At 43.5% G+C, this 17,888-nt stretch overlaps 1 protein-coding gene across 1 annotated transcript in view; it reads left to right on the forward strand.

Annotated features, from left to right (window-relative positions):
• LOC126183799 (nose resistant to fluoxetine protein 6-like) overlaps window positions 1-17,888 on the forward strand; it is a gene marked incomplete at its 5' end in the record, with an annotated part of 195,520 nt that overhangs the window by 94,412 nt on the left and 83,220 nt on the right. Inside the window, 4 exons of the mRNA XM_049926041.1 lie at window positions 5,318-5,493; window positions 8,912-9,099; window positions 17,482-17,684; window positions 17,777-17,863. Coding sequence (XP_049781998.1) covers window positions 5,318-5,493; window positions 8,912-9,099; window positions 17,482-17,684; window positions 17,777-17,863 — 654 coding nt within the window. The remainder of the gene's footprint in view (window positions 1-5,317; window positions 5,494-8,911; window positions 9,100-17,481; window positions 17,685-17,776; window positions 17,864-17,888) is intronic.

Raw genomic sequence — 17,888 nt, forward strand, 5'->3', positions numbered from 1 at the left:
AACGGCCATTCACAGACAATTCGCCACACTATTACTATGAACAAGTATTTACAGTACGGGCAGCGGAAGAGAACGCGAGAGGAAAGGCACGGAGTGTCCATTCTACGAAAGCTGCCTTATTATATTTTGGTGCTAATAATCAGTACATTGGTTTCTCTGGATGCAACTGTAGTTCAGTGAGCACGCTGTTTTTGACGAAATCATTTAAGTGGCATACAAAAAGAAAAATGTAAGCGTCTGAATTTTCTCCCAACCGTTAAACGCGTGGAGGTCATTTATCACTAGACAGCAGATCCAGCCTTTCTTAACATTATCTCAGAACCTTAGACGTGTGCATTTTCTTGCAGGAGTTGAGGTTTAAATTTAAAAGCGGAACGCTAATAAACGACGAGCAACATAACCTGAAGAAAGGGTAGCATTTACACTATAAGTCTTAGCGACTGCAGAAAGTTACAGTAGTAACTGTTTCGCATTTCAATAGTCGCTATATCTCAGTCAATTCCTGTTGTCTACGGTGAACGCAAACCGGTTTTGTATTCTGTAGAAGTACGTATAAAGTAGATAATGGCTGTAAATTAATATTAATGTAACGTAAAACATAGATCTGTCACATACGCCAGTTGATAAAGTCTGAGGCCGCGTGTGGTAGCCGCGCGGTCCGAGGCACCTTGTCACGGTCCGTGCAGCTTCCCCAGTCGCCGGCCGATGTGGCCGTGCGGCTCTAGGTGCTTCAGTCTGGAACCGCGTGACCGCTACGGTCGCAGGTTCGAATCCTGCCTCGGGCATGGATGTGTGTGATGTCCTTAGGTTAGTTAGGTTTAAGTAGCTCTAACTTCTAGGGGACTGATGACCACAGATGTTAAGTCCCATAATGCTCAGAGCCTCCCCAGTCGGAGGTTCGAGTCCTCCTTCGGGCATGGGTGTGCGTGTTGTCCTTAGCGTAAGTTAGTTTAAGTAGTGTGTAAGCTTAGGGACCGATGACCGCAGCAGTTTGGCCCTATAAGACCTTACCACAAATTTCCAAATTTCCAAAAAATAAAGTTTCATATACAGTTTTTTGGAGGGGAGATAATTTTCTTTATTCAGTTCTTACATCAAAAGTGATACGTCTATGATGCAATTACAGCTACCTTGAACGTAAGTAGCGAGATTGATTAGGTCTTTGGTATATTTTTAATTTTACATTAATCAGCGCAGTAGATACATATTCGTATTCGATTACTTACGAGTAAAATTTATGTGCTGTTCCTTTTTACTAAAATGAATACAAAATCTGTTGCCTTTTCCCTCCGTTCCCGGCTGATGGAAACAACCAGTGCATTGATCGTCTTCCTCACGTCCCCACTTGAGCCGAGTGCTTCGGGCTCACCTACCGTTTATACCTGAGATGATTCTCGTTCACTGAGTCTCCTTCACTTGCGTTCGCTACAGTGTAAACCAGGCTTGTGTTTGTAAGAGAATGTTTATTTTTGTTCTGAGTGCCGATCCTAAGTTACATCTATGGGTAGTTAACAGTCAAGTTTTATAGCTCGTCATAATACGTACTAAAAATTTCATTATGTTCGTTATGAATGACATTATGGTTAAGGACACAAACATGAGTTACGAAGGCTCCCGTTCAGATCAGCACTGGGAGTTTATATTTAATTGAAAATGCACTTACTTGATTACACCGAAAAACTTCAAGTGTGCGGATCTGTGCGTTATGCACATTATATATATTTTACGATGATATTAGAACAGGTTAGATCAGGTTTTAATAGGTACCAACCGTATTCCGCATGCGGAACTAGATTTACGTTGAGTTCTACATACGTTAACACTCTCTTACAGAAACGCTAACCGTACTATACGGACAAACGGGATACTGGGATGCTAGAGGCGAACTCGTAAACTATATTCCCCGAAAATCAGAAATTACAATTTTCTCATTTGACCTGATCATTATTTCTCGATCTTCAGGATATCAATAGAGAACTGTAATCTCGAAATTTTCTGTCTACAACAATTAATTTGTACTCCCATAATTTATTCAGTACTGGAATAATGTAGTTAAAAAACGGTACTCATATTAAAAACATTGATGTTTTCTATAATGCAATTCGGCAATAAATATTTTGTTTTTAAGCGTTGTCAGCTGCTCATCTCACCAATCTGTATATGCAAAAAAAAAAAAAAAAAATATCCGAAGTAAACATTCGCGCGTCTGAAGCACACGGATTTGTTTCAAAAAGCATTACTGTGACGAAGCTTTTCAGGGTACTTTTTAAATCAAAAATCTACTGACTCTTTACTTCCCCTTGGAGTGTATTCCCCACGCCAGTTTTTCATGAAACCACTTTATCAACGGAAACAAGAGGAGACAGATAAAACATGTATTTTGATATTAAAGGTTCCCTGTTTGCAGTGTTGGGTGAATAGCGCACCTTTGTGGACAAAATTAAGTTCCTTAGGTTTAAGATAATGTTTCTCCCATTTCGAAAACATATCTTCTTGCAGTTTTTATGAAACTAAAAGCTTCACCTGTAATTGTGAGAATTCGGGTTCCAGTTAGTGGTCCTCTGTCGTCACTGCATTTTCATGGAATTCGTGAGCTTATTTGCATTAATCATCTCAATGCAGGCGTTTTGCCTTAAGAATTACAGTGACTGGTATAAGATTCATTCGTTATCTTTCATTTTTACTCTCTGAGTCCCAAGTCCCTACAAAAAAATAGGTAAGGTTAACCAGGGAATCTGAGACTTTGTTCTTTCCTCTGTGTTTGTTCTTTCACAAACTGTATACATGTGAGAACTATACTGTTATTTTTATTATCAATTTCACTTATATGTAAAGCGAAGGTGGAGAGGTGACGGAAGGAAGGAAAGGGAGGGGACCACTGGTGTCAGCTGCAATGGGGCATTACACGGAATCAGCAGCGACGAGTGGAAATGTGCACCGGACCAGGATTCGAACGCGGGATCTCCTGCGTACAAGGCAGGTGCGGTAGCCACTGCGCCATCGGGGACACAGTGTTATCGCAACTGCACGGACTATCTCGGCACGCCTCACGACTGATTCACGCACCCATCGAGCGCCACCTATCCGTAGTCCCTGTCCATTTCCTCCGTATTCGCTCTCTGAGACTTCCACAGGCGGTCGTACGTATTTGCGCATCCGCCCTGAAGAAGGTCGATCCATTACCCAGCTAGGCCTGTGTCTCGGATGTCGCAATGATTACCACACCTGCCCAGTAAGCAGGAGATCCCAGAGTCGAATGCCGGTCCGGTACACATTTTCACTCGTCTCCGTCGATTTCTCGTAATGTCCCATCGCAACTAATAGCAGTGATCCCCTTCCTTTCTTCCGCTCTCCACCTTCAATTCACATTTAATGTATAACAGCTGCGGATTCTGCGTGTGCCTGTTCTTTCGGAACAGCTCATTATTTCACATGGCCCACGCCTTAGCATAACAGTACTAGCGAGAGTACGTATAAACTATAGTTATGTAACATAACACATGAACAGAGCAGATAACTGTGGATAGGTCCTCCCTGGCAGATATACGACCATTAAGGTTAAAAATGTTCAATTGTGTGTGAAATCTTATGGGACTTAACTGCTAAGGTCATCAGTCCCTAAGCTTACACACTACTTAACCTAAATTAGCCTAAGGACAAACATACACACACCCTTACCGGAGGGAGGACTCGAACCTCCGCCGGGACCAGCCGCACAGTCCATGACTGCAGCGCCCTAGACCGCTCTACTAATCCCGCGCGGCCGACCATTAAGGGGTAGCATATGTCATGTTCATCTATTATGTTTCAACCACCAGCGTTCTCTGGCTTCTCGTGTACTGTTTATATATATATATATATATATATATATATATATATATATATATATATATATATATATATATATATTGAGCTAGTGGTGAGTGGAACTGTACACGCCAAAGATTTCATGCCGCTGTACAGTTTCAATTGGTTAGAACCCACAAACTATAGTCGACCATTGATGTTAAATGGAAAAATTTCATGATTTCCGAGAAGATATTAACTAAGCATTATAAATATGGATTCTTATGGTTATATCACTTGTTATGTATTTCACTGTTATTCTCTAATATGCTTTCAGAAAACACTTGATAATGGCACTTTGAAGCCGAAATCATGATCGTGTAAATGTAACACTGCAAATAAAAAACAGTCTAATGGCGGTACTGACTTTAAAGAAATATATTATGACTGTGGCCCCACATTATGAAAAGAAAAAAAATATTAGATATTAACTAACTTTAAAATACGAATGTATAAGGGGTGATCAAAAAGTTTTTTTGAGGGCGTTGTTGCCGCATATATACAACGTAACGACACGCTGATGTGGATACTTAAGCACCGACATGTAGGCTAGGGATTAGTGTGGGCGACGTAATTAGCATATGTATCCAGAAAGGACGAACGTGATGTTATTCTTTTCTTGGCTGCCGAAGGATAAACACCAGTAAACATCCATCGGAGAATGAAGAATGTGTATGGGGCACGATGTTATCTAAAAACTACCCGACGGGAGTCCCTAGTCACACGACATTTACATTTATTACCGTTGTGGAAATCGTGCAAGTTCGCGATTCGACACAAGATGTCGGTCGATCTGGGAAGCCAACCTCATCCATTACGTACCAACTCAAGTAGGAGAAACTCGTCCACCCCTCCTACAGTCCTGATCGCGCCCCAGGCGGTTATCACGCCTTTGGCCCCTTGAATAATGCCTTGAAGGGTCGACTATTCCTGTCGGACGAGGATATGCAGCAGGCAGTTACAGACTTCTTCACGCAGCAGCAACAGGGTTTTACCAAACAGGTATCTTACACCTTGTGAGAGGGTGGGATGATTGTCTCAATGCTCGCAGTGATTTTGCCTGATTGGCACACAGATTCTTGACTTTCCGGACTTCGAACAACCACTTTTTGATCGCCCCTTATAACTGATCTGAATATTAAAATGTAAAGTGATTTAAGCGTACGACAACTATTGACCCTGCAGAATGTGTATTATCTTTGGAAAATAGGGCTACGAAAAGGATTAACAGATCTCACATGAATATCTCATTTCACTTTACTTCAATGTTCACCTAATCTTCCCGCTACGTGTGTCCACATTATTCTGTCTCATACCTGTAGACAATAACTTTTCCAGTAATGAATCAGGTACAGATATTTGTCAGTAAATAATGAACTAAATAAGGAAATCCGCTAGCAACCTAATTGTTTCATCACTAAATATCGTATACCAAGGGCGCACGTAACTGTAACTGTCATTTATTTTCCAGTGAGCGACGCCAATGGGAGATACAGCTCTGGAATATTCTGGGGCAACGAGTATTGGACTGGATCCAAAGCCCAGTGTGATCAGCTGAACCTGAACATCACCGGGGAGCTGCCATTTGCACTAGGATTCTCGTCTGTGAGCCTAAATCTCTCTCTGATTGGGCTGCCCGGTCACCACGTAAGTACCAAAACACGCAATAGTCATCTCCATCGAAATACAAACACGAAAACGGACGGACATTTCTAAAGTACAGTTTTCATTACCTTATAAAACTAACGTGACGAATTTCGGTACAATATTTGACGTCTCGCCTCACACAGACACACTCTATCGAAGATTTTTCAAAATACAGAAAAAGTTTTTGATTATTGGTAATGAACAGAAGTTTTGTATCTTTCTGTACGCTCAATAGATGAAGCTTTTTAAGCTACCTCGGTAAAGAACCAGCTTACTATCTCCTCTTTTCAAGGAGTATAATGATACAGTGTTTGTTAGGTTTTCGGGGAAACTTTCTATAAGAATAGGGAGAAATGCGCCAGATATAAAAACGGAAATTGGTGGTACAATAGCTACACAAACACCGGATATCAGGCAGAAACTGCTTAAAACATTCAATGTGTTGAATATCATTGTTTTTTGCTAAGGTTATGCCTGTACAGGCTAGGATCCGCCAGCATCGGAGCTGCGTAAGCCGTTCTCATTATTTAATTCAATGCCGTATCTAGATTTAGAGAACGCTTTTGATGATGTTTGTTGAAAGCCTGAAGGCAGCAGAAATAAAATACAGGTTATACAAAATTTGTACAGAAATAAGCTTGCAGTTCTAAGAGTGGAAGGACTTTAAAGGGAAGCAGCAGTTTAGAATGAAGTGAATCGGGGTTGTAACCAATCCCCGATGTTATTTGATCTTTAGATCGAGTAAAATGTGATAGAAACCAAGGAGAAATTTAGGAAAAGAATGAAAATTGAGGGAGAAGAAATTAAAACTTTGAGATTTGCCAATGACACTGCAATTCTGTGAGACTAAAAAGGACTTGTAAAAGCAGCTTAACGGAGTGGATAGTGCCTTGAACAAAAGTTATAAGACGAACATCAACAAAAATGAGACAAGGATAATGGAATCTTGCCAAAATGAATCATGCGACACTGAGGGAATTAGATTAGGAAATGAGACACTAAGAAAGTCAGTGGATTTTGCTATATAGGCAGCAAAATAACTGACGATTGTCGCGGTAGAGAGAATATACACTGAGGTGATAAAGGTCATGGGACACCTCATAGTATAATGTCAGGCCTCCTTATGCTAGCCATAGTGCAGCTGCTCGACGTGACATGCACTCAACTAGTCGTTGGAAGTCCCCTGTAGAAATACTGAGCGATGCTGCCCCTATACCCGTCCGTAATTGTGGAAATGTTGCCGGTGCAGCATTTTGTGTACGAACTGACTTTTCGGTTATGTCCCATAACCGTACTACCGGATTCATGTTGGGCGATCTGGTTGGTAAAATCATTCGCATGAACTGTCCAGAACAATTGTGACCTGGTGACATTGAGCAGTGTCATCCATCAAAATTCCATCGCTGTATGGGAACGTGAAGTCCATGAATGGATGCAAATAGTCTCCAAGTAGCCGGACATAACCACATAACCATTCCCAGTCAATTTTCGGTTCAGTTGGACCAGAGGACCCAGTCAATTCCATGTAAACATAGCCCACAGCATTAAGGAGCCACCAGCAGCTTGCACAGTGCCTTGTTGACAACCTGGTGTTGTGGATTGGCAAGAGATCCAACCCGGTACTACAAGAGGAAGCCGAAAGGCACGCGTTTTAGCTCACGCAGGCTGGCGTGAGGTCTGGAACAGGTCAAGGAAATTAGACTAGCAAAAAAGGACGTAGCTGTGGAATACTTAACTTTAATCCATAAATGGTGAACATCGCTCTTAACGGTACATGTTTTACAGCATCAATAGTAACTGGTAATGGCGCCTTGCTAGGTCGTAGCAAATGACGTAGCTGAAGGCTATGCTAACTATTGTCTCGACAAATGAGAGCGTATTTTGTCAGTGAACCATCGCTAGCAAAGTCGGCTGTACAACTGGGGCGAGTGCTAGGAAGTCTCTCTAGACCTGCCGTGTGGCGGCGCTCGGTCTGCAATCACTGATAGTGGCGACACGCGGGTCCGACGTATACTAACGGACCGCGGCCGATTTAAAGGCTACCACCTAGCAAGTGTGGTGTCTGGCGGTGACACCACACCTGGGTCCATGGCTTTGTGGGGTCAGAGCCATACTCGAACCCTACCGTCAGTTGTTACCAACTGGAAGCGGGACTCATCTGACCAGGTCACGGTTTTCCAGCTGTCTAGAGTCCAACCGATATGGCCACGAGCCGAGGAGAGGCGCTGCAGGCGATGTGCAACAGCAAAGGCTCTCGCGTCGGTCGTCTGCGGCCACATCCCATTAACGCCAAATTTTGCCGCACTGTTCCAACGAATACGTTCTTCATAAGTGCCACATTGATTTCTGCGGTTATTTCACTCCATGCTGCACGTCTGTTAGCACTGACAACTCTATGCCAACACCGCTGGTCTCGGTCGTTAATCGAAGGCCGTCGACCACTCCGTTGTCCTTGGTGAGAGGTAGTGCGTGAAATATGGTATTCTCGGCACACTCTTGGCACTGTGGATTTCGGAATATTAAATTCTCTAAGGAGTTCCGAAATGGAATCGTCTAGCTCGAATTACCATTCCACGTTTAAAGTCTGTTACTTCCCGTCGTACGGCCATAATCGCTAGGGAAACCTTTTCAAATTAATCACCTGAGTACAAATGACAGCTCCACTAATGCACTGTCCTTTTATACTATGTGTGCAGGATACTACTGTCATATGTGCATATCGCTCTCCCATGACTTGTCAGCTCAGTGTAACATATAGATGAGGAAGTACTAAATCAAACTGGGGAGATGAAATTTATAGTGCAGCTTGACTAAAAGAAGGGATCAATTGTTAGGACACATCTTGAGGCATCAATGAATCGTTACTGGAGTAATGCAAAGAGGTGTATGGGGATAAAAACTGAAGAGGGTGACCAAGGTTTGGCTTCAGTAAGCCGGATGAAACGGATATAGGTTGCAGTAGCTATTCAGAGATGAGGAGGCTTTTACATGATAGGCTAGCGTGGAGAGCTACACCAAACCAGTTTTCGGACTGCAGACCACAACAGCAACATTGAAATATGTATCTGAAACTTGGATAATTTGGCTAATTAGTTCATAGCTTCATGTAGTCACCAGATTTGTTTGTTTATGCGATTCTTGACAAAATAATATGTTTTAGGATACATCACTCTTATTTTGATGTTATTAATTTAATGTGCTTGCAGATGAGATATGAGACTGAAGAACAATATTCCGTTGCTTCCGTTCACGACACACATTCTTGTCTTCTGCTTGCTATTAATAAATTACTAAAACTGCAGTCATGAGGCTGGCATATTTGTCGACATTTTAGATATGCTGGATAGTGAAATTTTTTAGAATAAACACACTTGTTGCTATTTACTGAATATTTCTAACAATTATAATTTATTTACAGCCACAGCAGGTGCTTATTGGTGTCTGTCTGCCATACAGTTGCAAAAGCGAGGATATTTATAGTATAATGGAATTCTCTATCAGAGAAAACGATGCTGCCGGGACAGAAAGAAGTATACTGGTAACCAAAGTGAAATCTCCTCACAACTTGTACAACATGCTGGAAGACTCAACTTTCTGGGTTCTTTTGTAAGTACAACTATATTATCATTTTTGCCAACGATAGATATGATAATAACCATTTAATTCCAGAGTAGAAGAATAATACTGGGTACCCGCCAGGGTAGCCGAGAGTGCCAATGCGCTGCTCCCTGGACTCGAGTAGGCGCGCCCGTTCCCCGACGGGGGCCGGTATGCCGGCCAGCCTGGATGTGGTTTTTAGGCGGTTTTCCACATCCCGCTAGGTGAATACCGGGCTGGTCCCCACGTTCTGCCCCAGTTACACGACTCACAGACATTTGAAAACGTTCGCAGATAGCTGGAGTACACTATTTCCGTCCCAGGGGGTGTGGGGTGGCGTCAGGAAGGCCATCCGGCCACCCTCTGCCATTAACACTGCCAAATCCGTACTAACAAAGTCGACCCCGCGTTGGAGCGGGACAACGGCCCCGAGAAAGAAAGAAAGAAAGAAAGAATAATACGGGGGCTGGACAAAAATATGGAGACACCGCGAGAAATGCATGCCTGAACATAAATGCAGATGCTAGCCAAACCTGCAGGTTTCGCTGTTGTATTTGACCACGAACAGCACCTCAACACGTTGCCATTGTCAGTCGTGATCAGAACAGTGTTCTGTGTAGTTTTGAGTGCATTCTGGTGGAGCTAAATGAATTCGACAGTGGGTAAATTGTTAGTGATTGTGTAGTGGGTGCTTCCGTAAACAAGGGAGCCGAAGTTTTTGGTGTTAAAGAGACACCGTATCGGAGATTTACACCGCATACAGGGAAAGCGAAAAAGCATAATCTGCTAAGTCACAACTCGGACGAAAGTGTGTGCTCAGTGAAAGGCGGTAACTGAATAGAATTGTAACTACGAGTGAAAATAAGAGGACTACAGCTGCAAAAGTCACTACAGACTTTGTCAGCACCAAAACAACACGTAAGGAGCTCAATGAACGGGAACTTACAGGGCAAGCTGTAATTCCAAAACCACTCATCAGTAATGCAAATACCCGTAACGGAAAAATGTGGTGCCGAAGCCGTTAAACCTGGGCTATGGAGCAGTGGGAGAAAGTCATTTCGTCGGCTGAGTCTTGTTGCACACTGTTTCCAGCTTCTGTCCGAGTTTACGACCCAAGAGTGAAACATGGCAGGGGCTTGATGATGATTTGGGTAGCCTTTTCGTGGTATTCCATGGGCCGCACGGTTACTCTGCAAGGTCACATTCCTGCCAAGGATTATGTGACCATTTTGGTTGATCAGGCCAATCTCATGGTAAAATGTTTGTTCCCCAGTGGGTATGCTGAGTTCCAAGACGACAGAGCACCTTTTCACACAGCTGTCTCCGTCCCTGACTGGTTTTGTGAGCACGAGAATGAATTAATTGTTGTATCTCCCTTAGCCATCACAGTCACCAGATCACAATTTTATTCAGCCTTTGAGGTCTACGTCCGAGAAAAGGGTGCCTGATCGTTGTCCACCTCCATTATCGTTCCCTGAACTTGCCACTATCGTGCAGGAAAAATGGTATAAGATTTTCTTGAAAACCATACAGTCGAATGGAAGCTGTTCTGAATGCACACGGTTTTCCTACGCTGTATTAGGTATAACAATGTGTTCTGTTTTTAGTGTTTCGATATTTTTGTCCATCCTCTGTATATAGCAAGTTGACCCGAACAGCAGGTGGCAGGTAAATCAGATTTGTCCTCAAGGATTGTCTCAATATGCAGACCTTCTTAAATTTACTGTGTAAAGTAATTTACATAACGAGAGATAGCGGAATAGAAACTCCAGAAACTATACGTTATCTCCACAATTTTATGTTGAGAACTATATCACTGCTCTTAATATTTACAAGTCTCAAGCTTAGATACACAGGATACTCTAAAAGAGATAACCTGTCTTTGTTCTTTTTCACGTAAGCTTAATTATTCGAAAACTAGCCAGCTGTCAGCTTCAGTGCAAACGGTGTCACCAGAGGATATATTTATATGTAGATCCCCGTTGTGAAATCATCCTGTTCACTAATTCAGTTAAAAAAAGAAAGGCTATACCGTCATAACGTATTAAGACGAAATAAAACACAGAAATTAGCCTTCGCTTTAGAAAGGCGATCAACTTGAAGATGACCCTTGGTAACCGAGATCGCTGTCACGCAGAACACTGTGGTGGAAACTTGCCGCCTCGTATCCTAGCACTAAGATAAATTTCCATCACCACCAAATGGGCGTCAAATCAAGAAAGGACTGCCGGGAACAGTTCCTGGTCAAACAGTCTGTACGTTTATATCATAAGTCTCCCTGCCGCCGTTGGATAAGCAGCTGCCAGCAGCAAGTCGTATACTCCTAGCTCACTTATTTGTTACATAGTTTAATTTTTAATTTCTTTGCGTGTTTTTGGTACTTGCAGTGTTTAATTCATAAATTTCTGGCGTGTTATAGTATTTGAGAGTTGTAGCATCGCGTTTTAGTACCTGAATAGTGTAAAATCGCGTAGTCTCCTTCCGCCGCCGAGCAGTGTGCCAGCAGTGCGCAAGTAGCAGCATTACTGCATTTAGTAGGCAATCTTGTATTTTAATACCCGTCTAAATTTTGTGTCGAATTGTTTGTGCTCTCTGTAGATTAGTTCAGACGTTGTTTGCACAACAGTTTTTAGCATGGATAGGGACTGCAACTGCTGTGTTCGGATGCAGGCTGAGTTGGCATCCCTTCGCTCCCAGCTTCAGGCAGTGTTGGCTTCGGTCACACAGCTTGAGGCTGTTGCCAATGGGCATCACTGTGGGGGTCCGGATGGGGGTTTGTCAGGGACGGCTAGCTTGTCCCACGCATCCCGCGATCGGTCTACGACTGTGGCTGCCCAGGATACTGCCCACATTGAGGCTGACCCCTCACCTGTGGTAGAGTGGGAGGTCGTCTCGAGGTGTGGCAGGGGGCGAAAGACATTCCGGAGGGCTGAACGGAAGGCCTCTCCAGTTTGTCTGACGAACCGGTTTCAGGCTCTGTCTCAGGCTGATATTGTTCTTCAGCCGGACATGGCTGCTTGTCCTGTTCCAGAGGTTGCCCCTCAGTCTGCAAGATCCGGGTGGTCGCAGAGGGTGGGCTTACTGGTAGTTGGGAGCTCCAACGTCAGCCACGTAATGGGGCCCCTTAGGGATATGGCAGCAAGAGAGGGGAAGAAAACCAATCTGCACTCCGTGTGCATACCGGGGGGAGTCATTCCAGATGTGGAAAGGGTCCTTCCGGATGTCATGAAGGGTACAGGGTGCACCCATCTGCAGGTGGTCGCTCATGTCGGCACCAATGATGTGTATCGCTATGGATCGGAGGAAATCCTCTCTGGCTTCCGGCGGCTATCTGATTTGGTGAAGACTGCCAGTCTCGCTAGCGCGATGAAAGCAGAGCTCACCATTTGCAGCACCGTCGACACGACTGACTGCGGACCTTTGGCACAGAGCCGAGTGGAGGGTCTGAATCAGAGGCTGAGACGGTTCTGCGACCGTGTGGGCTGCAGATTCCTCGACTTGCGCCATTGGGTGGTGGGGTTTCTGGTTCCACTGGATAGGCCAGGAGTCCACTACACGCAGCAAGCGGCTACACGGGTAGCAGGGGTTGTGTGGCGTGGAATGGGCGGTTTTTTAGGTTAGATGGCCTCGGGCAAGTACAGAAAGGGCAACAGCCTCAAAGGGTGCAGGGCAAAGTCAGGACATGCGGGAACCAAGCAGCAATCGGTATTGTAATTGTAAACTGTCGAAGCTGCATTGGTAAAGTACCGGAACTTCAAGCGCTGATAGAAAGCACCGAAGCTGAAATCGTTATAGGTACAGAAACCTGGCTGAAGCCAGAGATAAATTCTGCCGAAATTTTTACAAAGGCACAGACAGTGTTTAGAAAGGATAGATTGCATGCAAACGGTGGTGGCGTGTTTGTCGCTGTTAGTAGTACTTTATCCTGTAATGAAGTAGAAGTGGATAGTTCCTGTGAATTATTATAATTGGAGGTTACACTCAACAACCGAGCTAGGTTAATAATTGGCTCCTTTTACCGACCTCCTGACTCAGCAGCATTAGTGGCAGAACAACTGAGAGAAAATTTGGAATACATTTCACATAAATTTTCTCAGCATGTTATAGTCTTAGGTAGAGATTTCAATTTACCAGATATAGACTGGGACACTCAGATGTTTAGGACGGGTGGCAGGGAAAGAGCATCGAGTGACATTATACTGAGTGCACTATCCGAAAATTACGTCGAGCAATTAAACAGAGAACCGACTCGTGGGAGATAACATCTTGGACCTACTGATAACAAACAAACCCGAACTTTTCGACTCTGTAAGTGCAGAACATGGAATCAGTGATCATAAGGCCGTTGCAGCATCCCTGAATATGGAAGTTAATAGGAATATAAAAAAAGGGAGGAAGGTTTATCTGTTTAGCAAGAGTAATAGAAGGCAGATTTCAGACTACCTAACAGATCAAAACGAAAATTTCTGTTCCGACACTGACAATGTTGAGTGTTTATGGAAAAAGTTCAAGGCAATCGTAAAATGCGTTTTAGACAGGTACGTGCCGAATAAAACTGTGAGGGACGGGAAAAACCCACCGTGGTTCAACAACAAAGTTAGGAAACTACTGCGAAAGCAAAGAGAGCTTCACTCCTAGTTTAAACGCAGCCAAAACCTCTCAGACAAACAGAAGCTAAACGATGTCAAAGTTAGCGTAAGGAGGGCTATGCGTGAAGCGTTCAGTGAATTCGAAAGTAAAATTCTATGTACCGACTTGACAGAAAATCCTAGGAAGTTCTGGTCTTACGTTAAATCAGTAAGTGGATCGAAACAGCATATCCAGGCACTCCGGGATGATGATGGCATTGAAACAGAGGATGACACGCGTAAAGCTGAAATACTAAACACCTTTTTCCAAAGCTGTTTCACAGAGGAAGACCGCACTGCAGTTCCTTCTCTAAATCCTCGCACAAACGAAAAAATGGCTGACATCGAAATAAGTGTTCAAGGAATAGAAAAGCAACTGGAATCACTCAACAGAGGAAAGTCCACTGGACCTGACGGGATACCAATTCGATTCTACACAGAGTACGCGAAAGAACTTGTCCCCCTTCTAACAGCCGTGTACCGCAAGTCTCTAGAGGAACGGAAGGTTTTAAATGATTGGAAAAGAAGGGTCGTCGAGCAGATGCGCAAAACTATAGACCTATATCCCTGACGTCGATCTGTTGTAGAATTTTAGAACATGTTTTTTGCTCGCGTATCATGTCGTTTTTGGAAACCCAGAATCTACTTTGTAGGAATCAACATGGATTCCGGAAACACCGATCGTGTGAGACCCAACTCGCTTTATTTGTTCATGAGACCCAGAAAATATTAGATACAGGCTCCCAGGTAGATGCTACTTTCCTTGACTTCCGGAAGGCGTTCGATATAGTTCCGCACTGTCGCCTGATAAACAAAGTAAGAGCCTACGGAATATCAGACCAGCTGTGTGGCTGGATTGAAGAGTTTTTAGCAAACAGAACACAACATGTTGTTATCAATGGAGAGACGTCTACAGACGTTAAAGTAACCTCTGGCGTGCCACAGGGGAGTGTTATGGGACCATTGCTTTTCACAATATATATAAATGACCTAGTAGATAGCGTCGGAAGTTCCGTGCGGCTTTTCGCGGATGATGCTGTAGTATACAGAGAAGTTGCAGCATTAGAAAATTGTAGCGAAATGCAGGAAGATCTGCAGCGGATAGGCACTTGGTGCAGGGAGTGGCAACTGACCCTTACCATAGACAAATGTAATGTATTGCGAATACATAGAAAGAAGGATCGTTTATTGTATGATTATATATTAGCGGAATAAACACTGGTAGCAGTTACGTCTGTAAAATATCTGGGAGTATGCGTACGGAACGATTTGAAATGGAATGATCATATAAAATTAATTGTTGGTAAGGCGGGTACCAGGTTGAGATTCATTGGGAGAGTCCTTAGAAAATGTAGTTCATCAACAAAGGAGCTGGCTTACAAAACACTCGTTCGACCTATACTTGAGTATTGCTCATCAGTGTGGGATCCGTACCAGATCGGGTTGACGGAGGAGATAGAGAAGATCCAAAGAAGAGCGACGCGTTTCGTCACGGGGTTATTTGGTAACCGTGATAGCGTTACGGAGATGTTTAGCAAACTCAAGTGGCAGACTCTGCAAGAGAGACGCTCTGCATCTCGGTGTAGCTTGCTCGCTAGGTTTCGAGAGGGTGCGATTCTGGATGAGGTATCGAATACATTGCTTCCCCCTACTTATAGCTCCCGAGGAGATCACGAATGTAAAATTAGAGAGATTCGAGCGCGCACGGAGGCTTTCAGACAGTCGTTCTTCCCGCGAACCATACGCGACTGGAACAGGAAAGGGAGGTAATGACAGTGGCACGTAAAGTGCCCTCCGCCACACACCGTTGGGTGGCTTGCGGAGTATAAAAGTAGATGTAGATACAGATGTAGATGAAGTGAAATAGCAAGTATAACCGTTGTGTCGTGTAGTGTGAGGGCGTGGGGCACCGTCAATATCGCTCGATCTGTCTGATAGGAATATCAAGCCCAGCGGCCTTTTCGTTCTCTTGAGAGAGAAATAGGTACTTCTTGCCTTTCATTTCGTGAAACACCCACAACTACGCAAAATTTTCATCTACTTGATATACAGGGCGTTTCCGTAAGAGCGTGCAAAATTTGAACAGGACATAGAGGATGTGCCACTGAAAAATTTGAGGTAGGAAACCTGGGGTCGGAAAGGCAACTTAAGGGGATGTGGAAGTAAACTTGTCAACAGCCTTGTCCAGCATTACTGTTATTTACAACTAACTTGTGTACAAGCTTACACGTACTGTACTATTTATTTACATGTATATTCTTTACCTTCTGCAAGAAAACAAGGAGGACGAGCCTGTTTACCAGGAAGTCATGATGCAGGTTTTTTTACTTTACTTGTCCATAAGGTGGCTCTGTCCCATGACAGAATGTGCTACGAATCAACGACAGACCCATTCATTACTCAGTGCTTTTCAGAGACATACTGTACAATACGATAGAGCAGTATCAATGCAGTTTCGCAGAACTCACTGACATGCACCTTGTGTATGGGGAAGTACGTTGCCATACTCTCGCTGCTGAAAGACTGTACAAGGAAAGTTTTCCTAACAGGCATCATCCGGCATTGTAGGCGACAAGCTCATTGGGCCATATCTTCTACCTGGCCGTCTGAATGGCCACCTGTACTAGGGACTCGTGTAAAGAGTTCCACCTGAGTTGTTGGAGAACGTGTCCTTTGCTGTCCGTGAGAGGATGTGGATACAACATGACGGTGCACCGCCTCACTTCAGTGTGGATGTCCGCAACCTCAATGCTGTATTTCCTGGTCGCTGGATTGGGAGGTCCTATTCCATGGTCTTTGAGCTCACCTGACCTGAATCCCCTTGATTATTTCCTACGGCGATATCTAAAGTCACTTGTGATGAGACCCCAGTGGATACGGAGGAGGAATTAGTTTACAGAATTGTAGCCGCCTGTGATGTGATTCGAAACACACCAGGGATATTTGTCAGGGTGCGTCAGAATCTTGTTCGCCCTTGTCATGCTCGCATTGAAGTTGATGGCCGTTAGTTTCAGCACATTTTGTAAGATAATGTACAAATGGTACGTTCATTGCGTCAGTGATGTTATTTGCAATTAATTGTGACTAATGTAAATAAAAAAGTACACGGTAATGTGATTTTATTCCTATTATCTCCTTAAGCTGGCTTCTCCGACCCCAGGTTCCCTACTTCAAATTGTTCAGTGGCGCATCCTCTATGACCTGTTCAATTTTTGCACGCTATTACGGAAACACTCTGTAGATTCACTCTTCAGGCACTGTACTGAGATTGAAAAGCAACTCAGTTTCTTATTGTTGTCGATACTGATACACAGATCCCTATTCTTTATTACTTTAATACACAATGTTGAGTTTTGTTATTTATAGAACAAAGCACATAACATGTATATAGTCATTCACGTGGTTTAGTTTATGACGTTGTTTGTTGACCTTTGCTTGGAAAGACTGCTTATAACACACAGGAATTTTCTAAACCTTAGAAAAACCAGCAAAAGTCGTCTACAAAATATCGTGAATCGAACGATAACCCTGGTAAGACGTGGCCGCAAGAGACTCGATAATTTCTCAGAAGTGTATTCTTCAGAGCACGTGTGTGTGTGTGTGTGTGTGTGTGTGTGTGTGTGTGTGTGTGTGTGTTTCAGAGAGAGAAAGTTGCTGGAGACAAGAAGAGAGAGAATATATGTGGGGCACATGTTTCTCACAATATCATTTATTTTTCTTAGTGTACATACAAGCCACTTAGTTGCTTTCTGCTTATTTTCAGTTCAGTATCATCTGTGATGGTGATATTTCTGGCAATAGGGACAGGATATGACTACTACTGGAGTAACATGAAGCAAAAGAGTCAGCTACCGGTGGTGAAAAATGATTACAAATATGAAATTACGACGATTTCAAACGGTAAAACACTGAATGGGAAGCTTCCAGATAAAAGGAAAAGTTGTCAACCGAATGTGAATAACAATGGTAATCTTAATTTCTTACATTTATTTTAAATATATTTTGAATGAAGTACACCATTGTGCAGAGATAAAAAAAAGCATGTGTTGATGTTTCAGATATATGCCGCTGTAACAGGAACGTAAGTCCTGCGGCTGAGGGAGCAGACATCCCGGTAACTGAAACAAAACCGAGACAGCGATTAGGTATGTAAGGGCACTTTGTGTTTAT

The sequence above is a fragment of the Schistocerca cancellata genome, chromosome 4 (assembly GCF_023864275.1).
Source record: "Schistocerca cancellata isolate TAMUIC-IGC-003103 chromosome 4, iqSchCanc2.1, whole genome shotgun sequence".
Lineage (NCBI taxonomy): Eukaryota > Metazoa > Arthropoda > Insecta > Orthoptera > Acrididae > Schistocerca > Schistocerca cancellata.